The sequence below is a fragment of the Phodopus roborovskii genome, unplaced genomic scaffold, assembly GCF_943737965.1.
Source record: "Phodopus roborovskii unplaced genomic scaffold, PHOROB, whole genome shotgun sequence".
NCBI classification, from domain to species: domain Eukaryota; kingdom Metazoa; phylum Chordata; class Mammalia; order Rodentia; family Cricetidae; genus Phodopus; species Phodopus roborovskii.
In genome coordinates this window covers 5,210,019-5,235,628 of record NW_026126541.1, presented here as the reverse complement: position 1 = coordinate 5,235,628, position 25,610 = coordinate 5,210,019, and the positions used below count along the sequence as shown (strand labels likewise).

Here is a 25,610-nt window from a genome sequence, read left to right as displayed (position 1 = left end):
TAGTTGGCTATGACCTACCCTGTGTATCACACCCACAGGCCACAGTGACTATATTTTCATGGTTTTCTTTCTGGCTGGCTGATACCGACCATAGGAGTTTGGAGAATGGCGGTTGGGGGGACTTTCTGGCAGATTCCATAGGAGCTGCCTTTTGTGATTGTTCTTTGATGCCATTTGCCTGGGAAAGGGCAGCCAGGCAAGGTCCCTCACCCATAAGGACAGGTGTGAAAAGCCCAGTGTCTTTATAGTTCCTTGTGGCAGTAGCTCTAACGCATGGTGCCTTTCCTCCCGAGTTAGAACCGGGACTTCCTCAACTTTCAGACATTGCAGTCACCTGGAGAGGTTTTTCCCTGTTTATTTTTGTAGGTGTGTGTGTGTGTGTGTGTGTGTGTGTGTGTGTGTGTGTGTGTGTCTGTGTGGCATGCAAGTGGAGGGCGAAGGAAAGCTTGAGTGTCTTAGTTCTCCCCTTCGATCATGTGATTCCCGGGAGTCGAACTCAGGTACTATGCTTTACATGGTGCGGATCTTGCCTGCCCCTGGGGAATATTTTTTTTTTTCATTACTTTTACTTGTGTCTGTGTCTGTGCCCGTGTGTGACTGTGTGCATGAGTGTAGGTGCCCGTGGAGGCCAGACTGTAAGTGATGCGACTGAAACTAAGAACCCGGACGGACCAAGGTCATGGAGTCAGTCAGCAGTAGAAGTAGCTGTGCCTATGGCCCTCCTTCCCATAGGCCTTCACACTACCTGTCCTGAAGAAACCCGGCTTTGGCTGATACTTGGTGATTAAGGGCCTGGAGGGTAGGGTGGGAATCTTTGTTCTTGAGAGACTAGAAACAATGTGATACCTGCACTTGGCGGATAAATAGTAGCTTTCTGACTGAGCAGAAGAAAGGCATTGGCAAAGGTTTGTCTCTCTCTGGGAAGGGCCAGGCCAGAGGAATGTTCTGAGTGTACCAGGGCCGTCCCGGCATCTCTCACGGGTCTTTACTTCTGCGCACTGCCTGAACCCTGTGCTTCCCCAGCTCTGGGCCGCTGGCCCCGGCCCGAGAAAGTGTATTTCCCTACACGTTATGCAGTTACTTCTATTGTGCCATCATTGTGAGGGTTTTGTTAGTGGTCCCCAACTTTGCTGCCCAATAAAATGGGTTGCACCTTGTCCCATTAAGTCAGACTTTCCAGGGAAGAGGATCCAGGCAGATGTAGCATTTGGGGTCCCTCGGGGATTCTGTCGGGCTGGAACTTTCGGGAAATACTGCTTTCAGAGAGTGGGATAGGCCTGGCTAGTGGAATTTTCACCATGGCCGACTGTCCGGTCATAAAGGTGGGAGCCAGACTGTAGCTGGGCTTGGGAAGCATTGCACACTTTCTTCATTTGTCGAGCAGTATTAGTTATGCTAGTTGCTTGTGGTGGGCAGGGGCTGGTCTGGGGAGGGTGGGGGGGTCAGGGATCCCACAGTGTGCTGCTGGGATGATGGTCTGAACTTGTGTGAAGGCGGTGGGAAAGGAAGAAAGGCTAGATAGAGCTAAGAGCAGAGGCATTTTAGGAAGGAGATATGAGCTTTGGAATTACAGGTAATTTCGTCAGGACCCAAACTGAAACCTCTCTTCTCTATGATAAAAGGGCTTGCAGGGTGCGGAGCTGGCAGAGGGGCCATTAACTGGTAGCCAGATCTTCCAGAAGCCCTGTCATTTACATACAGGCACCTGCCCGGCTTAGCTGTTCCGTTTTTTTTTTTTTTTTGCACTTCGTTAAGAATCTACCTAGGGAATATTTGCTTTGTGTATTTTGGGGTTAGCTTAAGTGCTTGACGGGGACCAAACTATTTTTTTTTTTCATATAACACCGATCTTCATCTCACCTTATTCATGATTTTGGACTAATCTGTGGGAAGCAGTACATTCAGAAGCTCCCTGTGTGTTCAGGTGCCCTCCCCACCCCCACCCCCCAACTCTGGTTTCCATGCTCTGCTGAAATTCGGGGGCTAAAACCAGTTCTCTCTGCATGTGAGAACGGATGTGTGCTGCACCTAAGGGATGGACCTGAGGAGCTCGGTCTGTCGGTGGCAGTTTGGGAGATAGGGTATGACTCATTTCTGGGTTGGATTTCAGCTGAAATGGTGGTGCTCATGTCCAGTGTGGGTTGTCCTCACTGTGTATTTCCAATGCAGTGTGGCTCCATGGCTGTAAATCCCCCAGGCTTGGGTATAGCCAGAGGCTCATCCAGGATGTGTCCTTCACAGGGGATTACATTATGAGTGCCTCTTTGCCTGGGACTAGATTTATGCTGTCTGGTGGTAATTTTGCAAGGTTTCAATTTTAAGGTCAAAGGTGCTTTTAGAATGGAAGTCTGCACTTGGTGTGTGTGTGTGTGTGAGTGTGTATGAGTGTGTGAGTGTGTGTGTGTGTGTGTGGATGGTATCAACCACAGAGCCTAGAAATGCCAGTTCTAAGCCTCAGCCCTAAGTGACTAGTCTGTCCCTCCCTCAGCCTTTGAGACCTGGCCTTGCGGAGCTTGGAATCCCTGGATGCTAGCAATCCCAAGGGTTATTTCCTTTTGCCTTCCTCCCCAGACTTCACTGTGTCGTTCCTTTCCCTCTTCTGGATGCTGCGAGCAATAATTAGCTAATGTTTTCAGAGCACTTTGAAATCGTCAGATGAAAGGCATCGGAGAGCACAAAGTATTATTATTTATTATTAGCCGGAACCAGGATGGGAGAGCAAGCGCAAGGCCTGGCACCGTCCCTGGGCTCCGCTGGTCTTTTCTGCACGATGAGCTTCCTTTATTACAAATCCAAAGTGAAGAGGGTGAGAGAGCTGTGGAGAGCCGTGTGCCTGTGACAGAGCATGGTGTCACCAGGTGGTGATGGGCTGGGCTTGGGCACTGCTTGTCTGATGGGAACACATTCATGAACATCACTACCAAGCTACGTCATGCTTTATACATTTGCTTCTATTTTACTTGATAATAAATTTAATGATACCCGAGGAATCTGTTTCCTGGGGAATTAAGTGTGTGCCTGGGTCCCAAGGGCAGGGATAACTTGTTCTTCTCTGATAGGGCGGAGTGTTCCTGCTCTGTTTGTATAGGGATCAGGGATGGGTCTATAGTCCAGATCTTTGTGAGATTGTGGCATGCCCAGGCAGGCGCCCTGGAGCTCAGGCGGAGCTGGGAGGCACAGTCACCACACTCATGGGATGGTTGTACCCTAATGCCACTGTCTCCTACACAGGGGCTCCGGCACGAACCCCGCAGCTTGTACTTCCTGTTAGCTCTTTGAGTGGGGTGTGTCGCTGCTCCCCGCAAGGCTCAGAAGCCAACAGTGTTTTAGCTCACTTTGCAGAGCCCCCGGTGAGAGATTTCTGAAGCAGTTCTTTCTCATCCCACACCCAACACACGACCCTTCCATTCTTTATCCCTTCTGCACGTGGAAATAGTCAGTGGCACTCAAGTACTTGTCTGCTATGAAGCCAAGATAGCACCCTGAGTGAATCCCCATGGTTCGCTGGGCTTTGTGCCTATGACACTCCCACACTGGGAGAGGTGTGAGCCCCACCAGTGTGGGCCCTGAGCTGCTTTGGGCACTCTGAAAGCAGTATAAACAGACATTATCCCATGCCACCCAGAAGGAAACAGGAATGGCTCAGCAGCGGAGCCAAGGTTGGCCATCCTTGTCCCCTGTTTCTCCTGTGGTGTCTTCTTTGTGGGACTTCGGCGGTGACTGGGGCCTGGCTGAGACATTGCCAGGGCCAGGGCGGGGCTTCTCTTCCAGCTGGTCCGCTGTAGTTGAGCAAGGGGAAGGCTGTTCTCCTCCGCAGTCTTTCTCCTCCACGTTCAATGTGCTCCTTGACGGACAGGTGTCTTGTAGGTGGTCTCCAAAGAAGAAATGTATTTGTGGGATGTCCGAGCATTCTTGCCTTGGTCAGATTTCTCAGTAAAATGGCAAACATGCTATTTACTAATGAATCTCATGGCTGGGCCTTTTGATTCGATCTTATGTTCTTTTTACAGAAGTGGTGAAAACTGAGTTTTGTTTATATTTATTTTAGAAATGATTAAAGCTGAGGACCGGAGAGCTTAAAATGTGGTTTTCGGAATGTGTTTCTTTGCTAACAAAGACCGGTGTGCTCAGTTAGCCAGCACATAGTTCTGAGGTGCCCACTGCAGACCTGGCCCAGTGTTGGGTCACAGAGAGTCTTGCCCAGCCGTGCAGGTGACAGGTACATTTATGTCATCTATGAGCTCCGTACAGCATTTGACCAGTGTCTGCCACATAGGAGGTGTTTTGTGAAAGCAGGTGCAGTCCTGAGTGACTACTGAGTCTCCTATCTCTTGAGCATAGGACTCCTCTGAGGTAGCTTAATTGACCCATTGGGCTTTTTGGCCAAATTTTAATACCATTGTTCTTGGTAACCCGTGTTACTTCTTATATCCTCTACAATTATATGTTTTCTGAAATTAAAACATTACACACACCCTTCTCAAGCAGACAAGGCTAGCCTTGAGTTCCTGACTGCCCTGCTTCTGTGCTGGGAATACAAGTATGCCACCATGGCTGTGACAGTTAGGTGTCAACACAATATCTTAGAAGCATTAAAGAAGCAAGAACCCCTGTAATCCTGCCACCCAGAGTGCAGTGTCAAATAGTGGCACTTTTGTTTCTAAAGTGGTAAACAGGTAAGTACTTTGTCTATATTGATTTTCAGGTGTGGATGCTGTCACATGGGCAGCCCGACAAATTTTCCTGTGGATTTCAGCCAGGTCTGGCACTTGCTCCGTAACGAAAAGCAAACCCTGGGCTGATAAACTTGATGTTTTAACTGTGGAGAGCCTGGGGGAGACCAGTTTCCATTTTGTTACAGACAGGCCAGAGCCCCTTGTCAGTTTCTTTATTGAGCTGGTGTGTGCAGAAATGTCACCTTTGGCCTTCTTTAAAAACAGGAATGATAGCTGGTGAGTAGATGGTTGGCTCTTAAAATATTGGGAGAGCTGTGGCCCGAGGGTGGTGTTTTAGAAGTTGGTATGTACGCTGTGTTGTTCTCATTAATGAGTCGTTGGAGCCTGAAGATAATGAGGTCAGCGAGGGCAAATGTGTCACCCTGCTGTTCACCTTAGCATCAGTGTCACCTGCTATTAAGACCCAAGAACACCTCTGATTGACGGCTGCGGCAGAATGGGAGGCAGAGGCGGTGGCCTTTCTGCTAAGGGGCACACGGCTGACTAGAAGTCCATAGGTGCCATCTTGGAGGCCACAGAAAACCTCCCTGCCCGTCACTGGGTGTGTGTGGCTCTACTCCAGGCCGTGGGGTTACCTTCCAGCTCGGAAGTGTGCCTGTAGCTCAGCGCCCCCCCTTCTACTCCACTTCCAAGTCCCCCTTGTCAATGCCCCTGTCCCTGCCTCAGGCTGGAGGACAAGACTGGCTTTGCCTGAAGGAGCATGCTGTGCCACCAAGGCGATGGCGGCAGAGTGCAGAGCTGCCTGTGGGGACAGGTGCGCTCCTCACGGTCCGAGTTTTAGGGCGTTACGCGGTCCACATTGTTTTCTGTTGCCTCAGCTCTTCTGGTTTTCTCCACAGCACTCGAGGTTGTATGACCACGATCTGTTTCATAGATGCGGTGGCCAAGGGTTTTCTGGTAGGGGAAGGCATGTGGCATAGAGAAGGGAAGCCACACTGGATGAATCCCGAGGCCCTGCCACAAGCTGCCTCTGAGTGAGGGGAAATATTTTGTGATAACTGAGGGTGAAGGGGACTGAGTATTTGCGCACCTCCGTATAGCAAGAGCTGGGATTGGCCATACAGGTCACCTGACCCTCAGGCTCTGGGATGAATACACATTTGTTCATTATTCAGTGGGGCTTAAAGAGATGGCTCATGCCTTCACAGGGTCCCAGCCAGGGGAGTAGGTACCTGCCCTTAGGACCTTCATGGCCAGTCCCCTGGCATTGGGTGAGTTGAGCTGCCTTCCACCTGTTTCTGGAATGTTGGGGGGGTCGTATATCACAGAGCACCCTTTACAATGACGCTGCAGGTGCCCTAACCCTTCCACTTCAGGGTTTTGCATTTTCCTAACGCTCTTAGAAAATGAACCCAACCCTTCCCTCCTTCTCTTCCCTACCCCATAACCTGTCCCCTCCCTCCCTTCTCTTCCCTTCCCCTTTCTACTCTAATCTTCAGTTTCTCCTCTTACCTTTCTTCTGACAAAGTCTCCATGTGAACCCAGGCTCACAGAGCCTCCTGAGTGCTGGGGTCATAGAACACATGTCACCACAGCCAGCTCCCCAGGCAATAAATTTCAGATGGCACACTGCCCTGTTGGACAGCAAGAGGAACTAGAAGATCTTGACAGTGTTGCTCAACTCAGCAAATGTAGCAAATGTCAACCCAGTCATGGCAGCTGTGTCCTGAGAGAGCTGGTGTTTCTGGAGCCCTGGCCATGTGATGATTGACAGTTTTTAATTTACCTTATGATAGAAAAGGAAACCGAGGCTCAGGAGCCTGGGCGTTCTTTTAGGAAGTTGCTGGCTGGTGGCTGAGAGTCACACCGGATTCTCTGATTTCCCTCTGTTAACCACACTTAGAGCTTCATCCCCACATGGGTTCATTCTGGGCTTTCTCCCGTGTTCCTTGGTTGGATTTTGCATTCCCCATGCTTGACCACCATGGTCCATGTAGAAGAAATCCACGCCAGGCTTTGGATTGGAAGGGGCTGGCAGTCTGTTATATGCTGAGTTTTAAATGGTCAACCCTTGTTTTTATGCCTTAAGGTGTCAAGTCAGGGTAACCCGCGGTTTGGTGAATTTGTCTTCCCCAATAGTGTACCCTCTTTTAGACAATTTTTTCTAGTAGCTTGGGCTTTAAATCATATAGATATCTTGGAGGAAAGAAGAAGGAGAGAGAAGCAGGAACTGAGGTGCATCCTGGGAGCAGAGTGACAGGTTTCCTTTGCACGCTTTCTTGTCTTTCCCGTTTTTGCTTTGTGCATGGTGCAGAACCTCTCCTGGTTGATGAGCTGGCGTGGCTTCTGCATGGCTTCAGCAGCTGCTGCTCTGTTGAACCCAATGAATTACAAAGCCCCAGTCTGTGAGCCAGCTTGTGCCCCCATGTGCCTGCTTGTTCCCTGTGTACCTGCCATGTGCAAGCGTGTGGACATGAGTCAGAATGCAGCCCACTTCATCAGAGGTTCCTTCCTGTGGGGCTGGAAGAGATGGAGGCTGGTAGCTACAATGTATTTGATACTTGATTTTTTTTTTTTTTTTAACCTAGGGAAGTGTTCCTTGGAGCACTGTGCATTGTATCTGTCTAGTACTTACTGCTTAGGTGATTTAGCATCTTGCAGTGACTCAAGGGATTTTCAGATGATGCTGATTATATTAATTGAAATATAATGGCGAGCTAATAATATAATAGCTGGCATTTATGAAGCACTCACCAGGCACCAGAGCCCCAGCCAACCCTTTGATTTTTACACGATCCCCAAGAGATGGCTGCTTGTTTGTGTTCTCATTTTACTGACAAGGAAATCTCTGCTTACCTGCCTTTAGATGGTCACCTTCAGTGTCCTTTTGTAAAGAATCTAGCCTTTTCAAATGGCAGCATTTGGCAAGTGTTAGATTAGCTTCTCAATCTGTGTTTTTGCTGAGTGGATAGAGTTGGAAGACTTGGGTTGAACCTGCCTCTGAGAGTTTGCAAGTCCCTGGGCTCATTCATGTGTCTTAGTTACTGCTCCTAACAGTGGGCCCAATTAATCCAGTTGCAGAAAGTATGGAGGGCTCGGCGGTGGCAAGGGCTGGGCTCCTGGGGTGTTCCTGGGCACACAGGTGTTAAAGCATTGCAGGCATTGTCGTTCAGGAGGATTTGCTGAGGCAGCAAAAACAAGTGCTGCTGGTGTGACACTCTCTGTGCTCCTGGGCCCACAGGAAGTCACTCTAGAGGCCCCGTGGGTTGGGTGATGCTAACTCACTTGGACCCCAGTAGGCACCAGGCTGTGCTTGCCAGTTCTACAGCTGGGACCTCATTAAACTGAGTGGGGCTCTGTTGACTGGGGGACTTTAGATAGTTGGTCTTAAGGCCAAGCCCATATCTGAGCAGAGAGAGAGAGAGAAGGTAGGGTCTATTTGAGTCACCCGAAGGAATGATTGCTGACCTGCCCAATTGCACGTGGGCAAGAATGTTGGATCGAGAGTTAGCTGGATAATCAGGTGCACAACCCGGGCAGCCTGACATCTGCCCACGTTCTCTCTGTGTGTAGCAAACGGATATTCTCCCCCAGTGTTGAGAGTGTGTAATCACGAATGCACATGTATAAACCTAGCTCGTGGCTCGGCTGCTCTCCCCTGACGAGTAGTACCGTGTGAGGGAGGGCTGTTACCACACCATTATTATTTCCCACCCCATTATGATTTCCATGGTGTAGGCAAGGGTCCAGAAGTGGGCAGAAGTGAAGCCATATATCTGTCCGGGGCCTCGGAAGAGCACACCCCATACCTCTGAGGCTGCGTCACCATCATTCTGCTGCGTCACCCAGGGCAGAATTATGGGGGTTCCCCTGCCCCCCATCTTACAGTGCAGGGGCTGGAACTAGGGCCTCATGCAGGCTAAACAAGCCCTCTACCACTGTGGTGTAGCTCCCGCTCTAGAGAAGTTCTAAGTTATATTTTTATCCAGCCTGTTCCTTCTAGAACCTTGTATTAGTCAACTTCATGATACAGAGAGGATGGGTTGTGTGTGGGGTTGGGGGTGTTGGCGGTTTGGGCTGGAATAGAGAGCCCAGGAGCCATGCCGTGTGGTTAAAAGAATAGACAAGTCCCAGTCTCTCTGTCTGCTGGGTTCCTAGGAGTTCTGGAAGTGCGTGGGGCCAGATTCCATGGTCATGGCTGGTTGGGATCACAAATAAACCGAAGCCTGGGAAAGTCTCAAGCTATAACTTGTGAAGACCAGGAGGGAAGGAGAACCCATCTTGGTGCTGTTGGACTTGAGCCCGCATGCCTGGAGGGCACACTGGTCAGCTAAGGGTTAACTTCAGATGGTTAGTTAGTTAGTTAATTAGAACTCTTTCTCCAGCTAAGAGAAAAAGTTCCTATAAAGAGGCCGCTTGTCCCCAGGAGTGGCCAGTGACCACACATGAAAACATGAAGCTGGAACTGTGCACCATGTTCCCAGTGCTGGCTCTCCTCCTTCAGCTGGGGTTTTTTCTCAGGGGGAAGCAGGCATGTGATGTGTGTTCCTTGTTGATCATGTGTCAAGGAGCTTGCTGTCAGCCATGTGCTGCCCCCTCTTTGAAGTCATACTCCTGCGATCCTTATCTCTGTATCGCCTGCTTTGATTGTGAGATCCATTGTTCTGCCCTTTGCTCCTCACCAAATACAGCCTGGCTGTGTATACAATTAAAAAATCCTGAACAACCCTGCGTGTCTGAAGTGCCCGGAATCTCCCCGTGTTTCGGAGGCAACTTGGAAGTGAGCAGAATTGTATTTCCTATCCCCAATGAGCTTATTGTGCTAGAAATATCTCCCGCTGGTATATGAAGGGAAGCCACGGGCCGGGGACCCAAGGGCAGTTCTGACTGAAGCCTGCAACCCTGTCCCTTCCTCTGTCCCTTTACCCCATTAAGCCTGCCCCCAGATGCTCTGTCACTCCTGGGGCATAGCCCTGCTTTCTAGGCATGGGATGTTAGCCTGTACGGAGCAGCTGGGTGGGGGCTTATTCTCCTGAACCGCTAGGAAGGACTTCGGGGTGATTGGAATCAGTGCAGTTCCGTCTGTAGGCAGATGGAAGTGTTGGCAGGGACAACCATCGTGAGTGGCGTCTGGGGACAGAAAGCCTGCCTTCACCCTTGACTGTGCCTGCTGGACAATTGAGACATCAGTTTACGCCTGAGAGCAGAGTGGACCAGGGTGGCCTGGTTGACCTGGTAGACCTCCCAGATGAAGCAGGCAAGGGAAGCAAACAGAGCTGGGGATTACCATCCAGGGAGCAACCGGGCAGAGTCCTGGGAGACAATGTTTATTTCCTTGCTCTCTAGGAGGGATTTGGAAAGAGCAGTAATCCTGGGTTAGGAGTAATTTGTTACAGCAAGATGATACTTGAGTGACAGGCGGCTCTGGCTGAGCGGCAGAGATGAGCAGGCAGGGGGGTCGGGGGCCTGCCGAAGGTCAGACATCTCTACCAGGACCTGGGGCTTTTTCTTCCCAGTGCGAAATTAACCAGAGGCGCTGTTGACCCCACGTTTCCCCGTGCAGGGTTAGGAATCCTCACTGCTACAAGCCTGTCACAGCTAGAGACCACCGACAATAAAAGTTTGGAAGGGGAGACCTCCTTGGAGCCACTGGCCCCTTTCAGATGTGACCAGGGGAAGAAACTGCGAAAGGAAATGCATTTAGGGGCTGTGATTTCAGCTGGAGTTGGAAGCTGGGGTCTGGTCGCCAGGTGCACTCCCCCCCTGCCAATTTGGGGCTCTGTTTTGGCATGGGGGAGGGGGGAGAGACTCTGCTTGGAAAAGCTTAAGCCTCGAGTGCCTCAAGAAAAGAATTAAGAAGTGTTTTTTTTTTTTATTAAAAAACAAACAAAAAACAAACCACGAAAACCCAGAAGCAACTGAATGACTTAAAAATTAAACTAAAATGTCAGAAGAGCAAGACCGCACCGCTCCGTCCCCCCCCCCCCCCCCCCCCCGTGCCTCCCAGGCCACTTGTCCCCGTGAGAGGTCTGGAGTTTTAAATCCCGTGGATAGTTGAAGGAAAAAGCAAATCTAAGTATTAACTGCCCCTACTATGTAGTCCCCCCCTTATTGTTTGTATTTTGTAATTTGTACATGGATTGACTGATTGGGTGCCCACTTGTCATGGGGAGTGTGTACAGGTCAGGGGAGTCAGTCTCCCTGCTGTGTGGACCCTGGGGTCAAACCCAGTGCTCAGGCGTGGTAGCAGAGCAGCCCTCTACTGCATGGGGCCTCCGCCTGCCCGTCCTCCAGGGGAGGGAGCTGGAGCACATCTGAATGGCCCGTGGCTCTGTTGACTTGGCCATCCCTCCAGACCTTTAGACATGTACCCTTCACCAAGCAATCATGCTCCTCCAATCCTTCGTCCAGGCCACTGTGCCCTGTGACTCTCTCCTTTGTCATTCTCCCCCCAGAAACCCAGCTGACCACCGTCCCAATGGAAATAGCTTCCCATTTCCCTGTCCCATCTTTGATATGGTATGGCATGAAGCAGGGAGGGTGTGTCGTCCGTCCCCATCCCCCCCCCCCCCCGTGCCCTCCCCCCGACTGTGGTGATGAGGCAGCCATCAAATAACCAAGCGCCTTCTTAAAACAATTACTTTAAACTGAGATATCATTCCCATACCTTAAAATGTGCAGTCAGGGCTGGCGGGATGGCTAAGCAGGTAAGAGCTGCAGCTGCCCCTTCCCGAAGACCGATTTGATTCCTATACAGCTGTCTCTAACTCCAGCTGCGGGAATCAGTGCCCTCTTCTGGCCTTTGTGGATACCTTCACACATGTGCATGTGTGTACACATGCACACAGAGACATATAAATAAAAGTTAAAAAAAAGTAAAGTGCACAATTCATTTTTTTTTTTTTTTAATACTCACAGGGTCATGCAAACACTGGCGCTCTATTTCTGGGGATTTTCATCATTCACAAAGAAACCCCATCTCCCCTTGCTGTGCTTCCCACCCCTTTATTCTCAGCTCCTGAGTGTTTTATGTAGATGGAATAATATATGTGTCCCCTACCTTTTTGTCTGCCTCTAGGACCATCCAGGAAGTAGCATGTGTCAGTATGCTGTCTGACCTCATCATTAGATAACATTCCGGTTTGTGAATGCACCACATGTCAGTTATCTGGCTTTCTATTCTAAAACCTAGGAGTCGTGATGCCTTTTGGTTATAGGGTTAGCCAACATTCTGCTTAGCTCCCCGTGGGACCAGTGCTTGCTCCCTAGGCTTCTCTGTGTCCCCCGGCTTATTTCTGTCTGCAGATGACCAGCACCTCTTTAGCATATTGTGGAGACACAGGTGGTAAAGTCAGACATTCCAATTAAGTTGACTGTTCTTGGCCTTTTTATAAGCAGTAAAAATTGTGGTGGCTACAATGGGTTGATATTTAAAACTAGAGACTGTTAATGTTTTCTGCCTCAAGGTGACCTGTCTCTGGTCTGCCCGTCCTTGGGAAGTTCCTGCAGTGACTTGCAGGAAAGAGGTCAGTTAATGACCAGCTGGGGGGGCTCAGGGAATGACCTGTGTGGCTCTGGCTGGAGGCTGTAGATTATGACATGGAAGAGCTCATGTCCTCTAACCTGGATCAGGGATTTGGGTACTTAAAACATTGGCTCAGCATACATGGCTCTTTCCCCTGGTTGGACTTGGTGGGCACAGACGCCTGGTAGAAAATCAGGGAAGGCAAAGGGGGCTTTAGGAGATGAACCCAGATGGAGTAGAGAAAGTTGGTGGTCTGAAGCCCTGTGTACTTGTCTGCCACGTGACCAGCCTTGTGACATGTGGCAAGCTCAGTCCTATTTGACTGGCCCGAGTTTCCTTCTTGTACAAATGTCCCCTTCCCCTGCATTTCTGGGGTTATTCTTGATGTAGCGATCACTGCTAAGATATCTCAGTGATGAGTGGTGGAGTTGGGTTCTGTGCTATTGCTGGGACGGAAGCCAACCGCAGAATTTCATTTACCATCTTTAAAATGAATGACTCATGAAAACGAAGGCTAACGCTCTCGGGCCCTGGCAGCTGCGTGGAGCTTTTTCTCTTGCTCATTTTCTGTGAGGAATGGGACAGTGCTTCTAAGAGTAAACCCACAAGTTCCTTCTGTGTTGGGTTTTATTAAAACATGAACAGAGCCAAAGGGGAGGCTCAAGCAAGCCCCGCCATCTCAGCAGGTCTCATGGCTCCATCCCTGTTTAACTTTAGCCATCACTCACCTTCGGTCTGGGGGTCCTTCTCCTAGGTGCAGCTTTAGTGTGCTCATACATAGTGTGTGCCGAGTCCCAAACCGGAAATAGCAGACCTCTGCATCTTGTCATGTTTTATAGGCAAATAAACCTTTAAACACAGAACCACTGCGGACTGTTTGCAATAGAACCAGCTCTGGAGTCTGTAATCGCACATATCAGTGGTTCTCAACCCGTGGGTGCGGCTGCTCAGGGGCCACATATCAGATATTTACATCACTATTTACAACAGTAGCAAAATTACAGTTATGAAGTAACAATGAAATAATTTAATGGTTGGGGGTCACTACAAATGAGGAGCTGTATTAAAGGGTTGCAGCATGGGAACGTTGAGGACCATGGTCCTATACCTTCTGCAACTGTTGGGAAACGTTGGCCCAACAGGCCTTAGAGTGACAGCCTTCAAGACTCTGAAGGAACATTCCATGTATTTTCAGCCTCAGTATAGTTGATGGATGTTAACTTTTAGGAACCGTATACACAACATTGTACAAACTTAATTTTAGTGCAACTTTTCACATTTTTACCATTGTGGATAAATTGAGATTTCTTACTTAACAGGAAGAAAGCCTTGTTCATAGGAGATGGGCTGGATTTCTTTCCTTCTCATTTTTCAAGAAGTGAAGACGAGTCAGAAAGAGTCAGCTAAGTCAACTCTTGAGCTGTGTGTGTGTGTGTGTGTGCACGTGCGCGCGTGCACGTGTGCATGTGTGTGTGTGTGTGTGTGTGTGCGTGTGTGTGTGCCTGTGTGTGTGTTGTTCCTTATAACTTGACCTCCTGAAGAGGTACTTTCTTCCTTGTGCTAAGTGCTTTAGGAGATATGGTCAGTGAGAATCCATCAAGGATCCACCGAGAAGAAGATTCAGATTTTGTGAGGAATAGACTTTCCTAGTCGGAATCAGCTGGAAGGAAGGGATGTTGCTGTCACTTGATCTTTCCTGATTGCCTTGGCTGACTGCTGCTGTGCCAGGAAGAGGCGATTACGCCTCCACTGTCTGTGTGTGCCTGTTTGTGTGCAGTGCAGGGCCCATCTTTTTTAAAGACAGGTCTCTAGTGGGCCTGGAACTTACTAAATAGGCCAGGCTGGTTGGCCAGTGAGCCTCCTCTTCACACTGGAATTGTAAGTGCTTCCCACCATGCTTTGCTGGCCTTGCGAGCTCCCGGCAGTGACCCCAGTCCCTTGTGTCTGGAAAGCTGGCACTCTACCAAATGGAGCCTCCTCCCCAGCTCTTAGCTTTCCTCGATGCTCACCTGCCCACTTTGAACATTATCTTTTGTGTAAGCCATGACTAATGGCAGCTGTTGATCTGTTGGTGGAGGGTGGAGTAGGCAACCATGGTGGCTTCATTCCAGCATGCTGGAATGGGAAAGTTCTGGAGCAAGGAAGTAGACAGTTCCTCTCAAAGCTCTGAGAGCTTCTCTGTGCTCTGTGGACCAGGCTGGTCTTGGACTCCAGAGGTCCACCTGGGATTAAAGGCGTGAGCCACCATGTCCAGCTCAGGTTCTTTTATGATCCTCAAATCTAAAATATTTCCATCTAAAATGTTGCCTTTGAGCCACTAAACACACATTCTTACATGACTCTGTTTGAGTGTCCAGACTCATTCAGGAGTGCTATCCATTCGGAGACAACTGAAGTGGTCTTTCTAGATTTTCTGTCCAAGTCAGAGATGACTGACTACACCCATAGCTCACTATTGGCTTGTATTTGTGTTCAAATGGCTTGAAAATGAAGGCTACGCTGTTTTAATTAGTGAATTAATTTCTCATTTTTGAGTTTTATTATCTTTAAATGCTTCAGGAGATCAAGGGAGATCGTCTAGGGAACTGGCATCCATGTCAGGTGGCTCAGATTCCAGTGATCTGAGGTCTTCTGACCCCCCCATGCCTGTAATCATATGGACATATCCCCCACAGACTCACACATAGGAATACAATTAAAACTGAAATAAGTCTAAAAAGAAAAAAGAAACAAGAAGAATAGTATTCCCAGATACAGAAAGTATCTGGGAATCAGTGTCCTTTAAATACAGTTTATTAGAATGCATGCAGCCATAACATGGCAAGACATGACATGACATAACATGATATAACATAACAACACAATATATCCATGTTTTACCTGGGACTGCTTTCAAGTTACAATGGCAAGCATGGCCACAGAGAGGGAGATATTTACTATGTGACAAGCCCTGTCCTGAATAAATAAGAGGGTGGGGGCAATCCCTACTTGCCTGTCCATCTGTGGGGCCGGTAAATGAAAGGAGGTGCCAGGAAGTCTTGCTGATGTTTAATTAAGGATGTGAATTTTCCCAGAAACTTTGTTACCATTGTCATTGTGCTTTGAGTCCTTCTGTTTGTTTAGGAACATGTACCCAGGCCCCGGTAGCAGCTATAAAGTAACAGGTTCCGATGGTGTGGTCCTGGAGGATGCTGTGATCTGGCCTGCTGGTTGGCTGAGGCACTGGCAGCTCTTCCCTATCTGCTTTTGCCTTTTTCCTTTTATTGGGGAAAGTGGAGGAAGGAAATGAGAGAGGCGTGTGCGTGCATGCGTGTGTGTGTGTGTGTGTGTGTGTGTGTGTGTGGATGGATGGATGCTTGTGCATGTGTATACATTTGGAGAGTAGCCGGTTGACTTTAGGTGTCTACCTCAATCACTCTGCACATTGTTGCTATTCTGAGGCAGGCTGTCAGACCACACTTGGGGTTCCAGGATTTGGTTAGACAGCGTGGCCAGGGTGGGGCTCCTCTCCTGGACTCATTTTGCAGGTGCGCCCTGGTTTTGAAGTTCATGGGACTGGACCTCAGTTCTGCACACTTGGGTGGTGAGCACATTACTGACTGAGTCATGCCCCGGGCTCTTCCTTTTTGTTGACAATTCAGCAGGCTTTTAAGTTCTGATCCCTTTCAAACCCTTGGCATTATCTATATATTGTGAGCCTTGGCCCACGGCTCCAGTGCTTAGCCTCACCTCCTAGAGCCATGGCGTAAAATACGATTTGGAGGAGGGCCTAATGGGGCAAGGTCAGAACATTATTATTAAACAAAAGATGAAATGCTTAAGCCAAGATGGCCTTATTACTATTATTATTATTGTTGTTGTTGTTGTTGTTATTGTTGTTGTTTTGATTAAACAAAAGCTGAGCAGAACCCACTTCAACAGTTCTCAATGTAGGAATTCCTTTGGTCCCGTTTGACTGCCCTTTAGTGAAAAGTTTAATGTTTTCATAGGCAATTCATAATTTCCATGTGGAGCAGCTCGAGAGGAAGCAAGCAGGAACCCAGCGTTGTTTTTCTTATAGGATGGTGGGGATATTTCTTTCCCCCCAAAGGATATATATAACGCTGCAGTGGGATGGTTGGGCAACCCTTCTGTGAGTCTGGAACTCCGCTGCACCTCTTCCTTTAGGATTCAACAGAATAGAATTTCTCACGGCTTAATGTCTCCAGGAAGGAAGAGATTTTCCTTTAGGCTGTAATTGTACCTAATTTCCTTCTTCTTCCCTTTATTTATTTATTTTTCCCTGTTAATTAGGGTCAAGGGTGGAAGATGAGGGAACTGGGGAGCATCACTTTTGGAAGTAGTTAATAACTTCTTTAAAAAAAAAAATCCAACACAATGCTTGCTTTCCCAGAGGGACCCTGTCGTCCACCATGCTGGTTAAGGCTCCGGTAGTGAGCGTGGATTTGTGGGTGCCTAGCTGTACAGTGGAATCAGGTTGCACCCAAAATGGGCATTTGAGGCTGTCATTGAGGAGTCTCTGCCAGTCGGCAGGGCCAGGGGCTGTCCTCCACCATCTGGATTTGGTTAGCTCTTTCTGGGTAGCAGGGGTGACTCTCATTTCCTCTGACCAGTAATGTTATATAGGCAGCGGTCCTGGGCTGCCCTGACATAATTGAAAATTATGTGTGTTGTAGGCTCAGAGCGCTGAAAGTAGGCTCATAAAAATATGTGGTGCAGGTACCTATGGAGATGGAACACAATGAAGCTTTTATGTACACTGAGAATTACAAGTCTCTGAGCTGATACTGCATTCTGAGTGCGACAGTTCCTGGGTGGGTTCCTCAGGGCAAGTCTGTCACCTTAAACCGAGCCTAAACTGTTCTAATTCAATAGAGCTGGCACCAGGATGCAGTCAGATCTGCTTTACAGATGGTCAAAGATGGAGAAACCTGTCCACTCACCAAAGGAGCATAGCAGGAGGTGTGGGTGTGTCTGTTGGCTTTTGCAGTTTTGTCTGTGGCTTCTCGGGAGAAGATGGAGAGGCAGTGTTGGCCAGTGTTCATTCTTGGTTGGCCTCAAGGAAATGACTCTATTGAGTGGTTTTGACCGATGCAGCCCCTGTAGTTATGTGGCAAGTGTGAATGGGAAGAAGTCAGGGCGAGACAGGGCAAAATAGATTCCCAGAGACTTCTGGCTCGGGGACAGGGCTGAGGGTACCTTGGAAATTCTGTTTTCGGTGGTTTTAAACTTAGGGCTGTCTTGGCCCCAGTTTGGAAGTGGTTTGGTTGTAAGGATGAATGGAAGGGTCTTGCTAGAATTCGATGGAATTCTAGTGTTCTTCAATATTTGGGCAGACCTATTCTGTGTCACAGACATGGCTTCCCTTCTAATTAATAAATGGCAGCTGGAGACAGGTAGAAACAGATTTGGTGGAAGATTGTGTCAGGATAAATCCTTACCACAGGGGCTTCTCCGTGAAAGTCTCAGGCTGCAGAAGATGAACCCACCGTGTGCGGATCTGGAGAAGCAGACGAACCTGTGCAGGCAGCCGATGGGTTCTGGGCATTCTCATTAGGTATAGGCATTTGCTACCCAGGCATGTCTTTGAGCGACACACACTTGTTTGCAGATGCTTTTGACCCCTCTGTTCCCATGTGGAGTTTGAGCAGAGCCTTTTCCTGAATGGTCCTTTGCTATCTTTTATTTCTACAGAAATCTTAAAGACTTAGCTACATCTACATGGTGTGGTATTTTTTTTTTTTTTTTCAGAAATGCTGCCATCTTCCTTGGCATTACCTGGGCATGGCTGCCCAGCTTCTGCTTTGACCTGGTGTGTGTGTGTGTGTGTGTGTGCGTGTGTGTATGTGTGTATGTGTGTGTGTGTGCTGGTTGCCTCACAAGTATGAGCTTCCCAAGGGCAGACATCCTGTGTGCCTCCTTACTGTCAGCAAGATGAACAGACACACGGCAATATTCACTGACTACAAAATTGTGGGGCTCAGTAGGTTAAAGTACTTGCCTCCAAGCCTGAGGACTTTGATCTCTAGAACTCTCCTGGTGGAAGAGAATGGACCCCTCTGATCTCCACCTGTAACACATGACACGCCCCCTACCAAGAGCATTCGTTTCTGTAAAATGAATATTAAGACTAAAATCATTTTGCTTTGAGTCTCTGGAATGATGAAGGCTGTTCTTTATATGCCCTCTAAGCATTACCGATGCTTAGTCACATGACATTTAGAATTTTAAAGGCTGTCACTGATGTCCTCACAAGTGTCCTGCCCAACTTCCTCGGTGACACTGTCATTGCCCAAGAAAGGTCCCATGTCCTTAGGGTATTCGGAGCATCTCTGTCCCCAGCACACTGCTGTGCCTCAGTTTTCCTGTCTGCAAGGCTAAAGGAGGAGTTAGGTCGATCGATGCCTCACCGCTGCTCTGTCCTTTTAAACAGAAGTAGCAAGTTTCGCAGCATCTCCTGCTCCAGACAAAGGCAGGCAGGGAGGGATGTATCAACTCATTCTTTTATTTTCCTCTCATGCTAATTCTGCCCACATTTAAGGATTCTCACTGTTCTTGCGAAGACTGTATCGGTTGTGCTGTGCCCTGGGTGTGTGTCTGCTGCCATGAAATATTTCAGTTTTGCCAGCTTTCGGGCCGGTTGAGGAATGCTGTGTTTGTTGTAGCTGAGCACCCCGTGTTGTATTAGGAAGTGAAGGGTGCTGGTGTTTTCAAGGGGAAGGCTGCTGGAAGGAGCATGCTTGGTCTAGGTGGCCTTCTAGGACCTCTCTAGCTGAGGTCCTGTGTTGGCTTTCTGCCGTTTTCCCGTCTTTTTCTCCCCTGTATCCCCAATTCTCCCCATCACTGCGTTCTGATAGAGGTAGTGCCATTGAATCTCCTTTACCAGTGCCACCCCCTTAACTTATGCTGCAAAGACAAAACTGTGGCTGCTGGTAATGTTAATTTCCTTGAACTTTGGGCTCTCAGGGACCCTTACCTTCTCCTTTGTTGCATGTTTTTAGATCTCCCCTCCCTCCCTCCTTCCTTCCCTTTCTTCCTCCCTCTCTTCCTTTTTTTACTTTCTGATGTAAATAGCACACAATGCTCATTTCTGAGGTGAATAGCTTGCATCCTCTCCTTCCCTGAATTAATTGTTTCCTTTTTTCCAGTATCTTCAGATGAAATGGCCACTGCTCGATGTCCAAGCAGGAAGCCTCCAGAGCAGACAAGCCCTCAAGGATGCCCGCTCACCGTCGCCGGCACACATCGTTGTAAGTGTCTCTCAGTGGCGCTCACCCCTTGACGGGGCAGAGAGTAGGTGCTCTCCTGCTCTCCTTTTTTTTTTCATTTGATGTTGAAAACGTATATTTGTCAGTTCTTTAAAACATTTCTTGGGAGACTAGCTTTGGGTATGGTCTGTGTGACAAGCTATTCCCTCCCCGTGACGGTACCACAGCAAATGTCACGAGGAAGTTTCCCGGGTCTTCCTTCCCCACTTTGCTCTGCGTTTTGGGTTAAAAGCTAGACTTGTAGGCGTCTGTTAATAGGACACATCCTTCCTGCTTCTGAAGGAAACTAGAGATGGTACTGAAGCACTTGTTTAGGGGGGAAACGCATTTTAGGAGGATGAGAAAAAAGGGGATACTTGCTCTGAGATTTCCCGTCCACCCTGTTTATCTTGATGTACTAGAACAGTTTACATGAAGACTGGCAAACTTGGTCTGAGCTGGCTGACTGTAGAGTAGAAGTGAATGTAGGAAGGCTCAAATTAAACTCAGTCCGTGTACCCACAACTTTGAAAGCACATGGGTTGCACACAGAAAACATTTGTTTTTTACTGAGGCTACATCGTCAAGCATGTGTCAACATATATTTTTAATGCATTCATCTAGCGTATCTTGGGCTCTGAAAGTCTATAAATTAGCCTCCCGAGAAAGTAGCTCAGCCTCATTAGAATATCTATTTCCTTCTATATATTTATATCATGAGCTGGACTTCAGACTTTTGAAATAATTAACGAGAGGCATATTTTTATAATGAATTCATGACAGGTAAAATTATGCAAAGCAGGAGATAATTCATACATTTTTTATTTACACTATCACAAAATGTTAACCATTAGTCTGTTTGGCCTCTACATTACTCAGAATCTTTAAAAATCGCAAAATAATTTAAAGTAGAAAAATCTTAAGATGCATTTTGTCAAATTTCAGGCCACCTCCTGATTTGGTAGTTTGGTATAATTGATTATGTATTATTTATTGAGCTAGGCCTCAGTTGTATGTGTGTATATCAGAACATAATTTATTTCTGTAAAACCACATTTGGAACCTTGATTGGTGAAAATGTCTTAACTTCTCATGGTATAAATAAGGCATGTAGGAAGAAGGCTGACATCTGCTAGAAGTTTCTCCCCTCTTCCAACCCCACAATTAAAAGGATGCTTGTAATTTCGTACCTTCCTGGGATGTCCAGGTGAGGGACGGAGGTTAGGCCCAGTCTGGTTTCGGGAAAGGAACTGAGTGAGATCCAGAGATGCCTTAAGTGAGTTGCCCAATGTCACACACCGAGGCAGCATCTGCAGCAAAGGCTGATCCGGCTCTTTGCGCCCCTTTCGGGACCTTCTAGTAGATCCTTTTCTGTGAGCCATGAGAGAGAGAACAATGATCATGGCTGACACTTTTGTTTACTGCGAGCTGGCTAGCCATCGGGACAGTGACGGGTGAGGTGTGAAGAAATTGCTGGTATGGGTGCTGAGTTGTGTTTTTCTGGAAAGTCAAATGCCACTTTAAAAAAAAAAAACCTTAACACACGGTTATTGGGTCTTAGAGAGAGGGGAGTGAGGTTCCTGTTTTCCTATGCCAATGCATTCCCCAACATCTGCCCAGACTTTGAAATTTATTTCTCTCCCCTTGGAAGCTCTACCTGGAGTTTCCCCATATTTTGTCTGTAGAGAACGTAGTTGCCTCTGCAAACTTAACAAGGGTCAGCATGTGCACAGCTGTGGTTTTGAAGGGTCATGGGCCACAGCAGCGCTAAGCATGACCCTTATACAAGTGTGAGTTGTCACAATTGCCCCCTCTTGTCCTGCATAAATGCCACGAGAACAGCTTGCACAGATGGACTGTCTATAAGTGGTGGGAAAGTGTTTGCAGAACCAGCGTGGATCTTGGCAAGGGGTTCAGAGGGGGGGGGGAACTGAGGCTCCTATTTTCCCTACTGTTTTCTGGAAGACACTTTAAGGTGGGCACCTTTGTCCACAGGAGCCATAGCTGGCGTCAGTGGTCACACAATTATGTTTACTGACTGCTGTGCCCTTGGGGACCTGGGGACGAGCTGTCTGGTAGAGGTTGTAAGTTTGTGGAGAAAGGTGGGCCCTGGCAGTGAGGAGAAGGGAAAAGCTGTAAGTTTAGGCAAAAGGAGACCACATTTGGAAAATGCTTAATTATTTCTTCATTGGGCATAGAGCTATGTGTCAACCTAAACCACCTCTGGAGTGAGCACAGGGTCTGAGCCGGCCCAGAGAGCTTTTCTGACATGTATGGCTCATGCATTGTTTGGGTTTCTGTACAGTTTGGCAGTGGCCGGGGGGGGGGGGTTGTGTCCAGATTTGGTCATGGATGGCTGGCTTTCCTCCTTATGCTTGGGTTTTCACCCTGCTAAACAAAATGTTGACATATCCTAGCACATCACCAGACGTATTTCAAAAGAGCTTTCTACGGATTGTTTCCTAATTTCTCTGAAATTTGGAGCATTGTAATTTGTGGACCAAGCTGTTTCCAAATTACTTCCGATGTTTCACTGTAAAAACAGAGAAGTGTTGGGGTTCATTGTCAGTCACTGGAAGTTAGGACGCTCACAGATTGCTCAGAAAATGACTTTCCCCAGGACCTCCACCTGCAAGACAGTCTGCACCTGGGATTTAAAGTACTTTTCCAGGAAATATTAATCTAGTTGAGTTTTTTTTCCCCCACATGGTAGAAGGTCTCCATGCTATTTGGAGCTGCAGAGATTGCTTGGAAGTTAAGAGTTTCGATTGCTGGTTTTCCGGGGTACCAGAGCCTGGCATTCCAGGGTCCACACTAGGCAGCTCCTAACTGCCTAAATGCCAGCTCTAAGAGATCCGATACATGCTTCTGGCCTCCATGGACACCTGCACACACACACATTTCTTTCTCTCTCTCTCTCTCTCTCTCTCTCTCTCTCTCTCTCTCACACACACACACACACACACACACACCAACATCAACAACAATAAAAAAATCTTTAAAAAGTCGATGTGTGGAATAAATGTTTATGTTAGGATACACACCTAAACTAACAATGTGTGTTCATTCATTCATTCACTTATTCATTCATTCATTTCCTGGTGCTGGGGTTAATAGCCAAGGCTTTGGTCAGGCTAAGCAAACATTGTACTACTGGGCCACAAACCTAGTCCTATAAGGCACTCCTCTCCCACAAAAGACCCTGTGCATGTCTGTAGTTCCTTTAACCAATGTAAAGCATCTTGCTAGTTATAGCCTGGTGACTCCCAGTTTATGGGAGCAGGACAGAAGATGCCTCGACTTGGCTGGCCAAACCCTGATCATTCCTGCCCAACCCTGACTTTGCAAAGCCTCAAAATTGCCGAGGAACCCATTCTCTCCGATTCCATTTTCTTATTGAGTTTTTCTTCCTCTGGCGTTTCTGAACTTTATATTCTAATTCTTCTTTTTTTCCTCTCGCAAGCTGAAGGAGGTCTGCAGGGCTCTGCTGGGTGGTGGTGTCTCACGCAAGGCCTGTGCCTTCAGCTGCTGCTGAGCTGTGGCCTTAGGACTTGCTTCCCGGGCACCACTGCTGGTGTCTTTGCTAAACAAAGACCTTCATTTAACTGCCTTTGTACCCAGAAAAGGGGGGGGGGAGGAAAAAGGAAAAAAAAGATTCTAGACCCCAAATGGTGGTATTTTGGTATAGCATATGTCTTACAACCAAGTAAAAAGGCTTCAAAAGTTTTTACAGTTTTATCTCGGGGGTTTCCTTTTGAAGTCTGTGTGCAGTTTTACCTTGGGGTGGATTCTTCCTGTTTCTCTGTCTTGGGTGTTTTGTTGTGTAATGAGCATGGAGGAGTGGGCTGGGAGAGCAGGCTGAATCCCAGCGAAAATAGCCTGCCAGACAGTGCTGATATACTTTTGTTGTTGTTGTTTAAATTGCTTAAATGTTGATGGCAAGTGGAAATATTACAAGATGTAGCATAGCCAATAGGACTTCACACAGGGTCTCTGCCCTCTGTACTGAACACATTTCCAAGGGAGGCAGGGCCCAAGGAACGGGGAGCTTTTGTTTCTGTAGAATCTAGGAGGACCTACTCATTGTTAATAAAAAATGACCTCAAGAAGATTCTCTTTGTAGTTAAACACACGTGAAAGCTTCTGTTTTTTTTTTGTTTGTTTGTTTGTTGTTGTTATTGTTCTTATGTTCCCATGTTTATGGGGATTGACTAAATGCCAGGAGGCTCTGTGATAGAAAGATGTCAAGGCTGACAAAAATCTGTGGTGTGTGCCTGGAAAGATTACAGGGCCCCTGCAGGCGTGACCGGAGAACCATGCTTGTGACTGAGAAGTTGTTGGGAGTTATGTCCCTGGACATTTAAGGTGGTTAAAGTGTGCAGTGGAATAGGAATGGTGACTTCTCATGTTCTGTGGTATGGTAGGCTAATGACGACGATTAACATCGTTTGATTGGGTGTTTCCAGATAGCTAGTCTAGAAGATTCTAAATGTCCTTGCCTGTGTGGGTGTGCATTAAAGGAAGGACGAGTTTGAGAGTGAATTTTCAAGGTACTGGATCTAAGTCTGTGCCTGGTGTACATGTATTAGAACATCTCATCATAAGCCATACATTTGTATATTTGTTGTGAGTTCACAAAAACTGAACGATTGATCATGCTAAGCAGAAGGAAAAGTGGGTGTCAGTCCTATAGGAAGGAATAGGTACAGAGAGAAGCAGAGACACCCTGGCTAAGGTAGAGACCCCGGCGCCTTGACATCAAACCTATAAGGGGAATCATGAAGGGTTTGGTGATTGTGTTAACCTGCAAGCCCTGGGGACGGTGGTTCTGGACTGATTCGGATGGAGATGAAGCAGAAACCACAACCAGATTGGAGGGAAGAGGTAGGTGGCTGGAGAATGCCATTCTTTGGATGAGGCAGGTTTGTGATAGAATAGCGTTTTTTTTTTTGTTTGTTTGTTTGTTTTTTGTTTTTTGTTTTGTTTTTTTTTTTTTTTTCTGAGAGATCATGCTTGTGTTGATTTAATCACGGAATCACGGATTCGTTCACTGGCGATGCAGATCTGGTATGGTTACTCACTGTGTGGAAAAAAAAAGCCTTCCAGACATCGAGCAAAATGACACCAGTGCCAAGCAGTAATCCCAGTAACGGTACAGAGGGCCTTGCTGGGCGATGCTCTGAGTTCATTTTAGATGTTCTGTCATCTACAGAGAATGAGTTGGTCACAGGAGGACCCATGCTTCACCAGTGGTGGGAGTCAGGCTGTGGAACAAAGCCACTGGGCCCCAGCACCCCATCTTCCTAGCCCTGAGTAGACAGCTAAAGAGCAGCTGAGTAGGTTGGTTGGTTCTAGAGCACTGTGTGCATGCAATTTCCCATCTTGTCAGCGTGCGTACCAGTGGGAGCTCCCACCCCACCTGTGCCAAGGCGTGGCGGTAGAGACCCTGCCAGCTTCCAGAGTGTCTGAGATGTGGCTTCTGGTTGTGGAAAGTGTAGCTATTATAAAGGACTCCTTGGCACCTTGCAAGAAAGGAAGAAGCCTGCCCTCCATATCTATCTCTTCCTGGGGGAACGGAGGGCGCTCTCTCCATTGATTCTCCTTGTGCCATGGCGCCTTGGGTAGACCAGTACTCCCAACCCTCTGCTTCTCCCCCACCCTCCTGAGGACTGTCTTCACTCCCTCTGAGTACACATGTACCTTATTTGTTATTTAATCCACTTATCCGTGAGTCGTCCAGGCTTTCTAGACGTGTTTCCTGATAGTAGCTGAGTCAGAACCGTCCCATTTCACAGACAAGGCTGTGCCTGTTCTGTCTATAAAAAAAAAAAAAAAGTCTGTCAGTATTGTGCGCAGCCTTGGCGTTTTTATGAGGAGAGTTTGTACAGAGAACTAGGTCCCTGAGTTTTCTCGTGGAGGGGAAAGAAGCTGTGAATGGAACCACAGAGCTCTGAAGAAAGTGTGTGATAAAGTGTCCAAAGTCTATGCTGGGCTAGGGCCATGATGGAATCTAAGGTCAAACAGCTAAGTCATCCTTAGGTCCTTGAAAAATCTCCAAAGTTCTCCAGGTTTGGGTTCTGGTGTGGTAGCTGGCTGCTGTGTGCTAAAATCGGTGTCACTAAGGGTTGTGTAACCTGTGTGGTACCCCCTTCCTTCAGAGAA

The 25,610-nt window shown here is 47.8% G+C and overlaps 1 protein-coding gene across 29 annotated transcripts in view; it reads left to right on the top strand.

Annotated features, from left to right (window-relative positions):
• Positions 1-25,610, top strand: part of Tcf7l2 (transcription factor 7 like 2) — a 181,634-nt gene that overhangs the window by 50,650 nt on the left and 105,374 nt on the right. For all 29 annotated transcript variants that reach the window (XM_051200043.1, XM_051200056.1, XM_051200053.1 and 26 more), the window contains one exon: positions 19,350-19,451. In XM_051200043.1, coding sequence (XP_051056000.1) covers positions 19,350-19,451 — 102 coding nt within the window. The remainder of the gene's footprint in view (positions 1-19,349; positions 19,452-25,610) is intronic.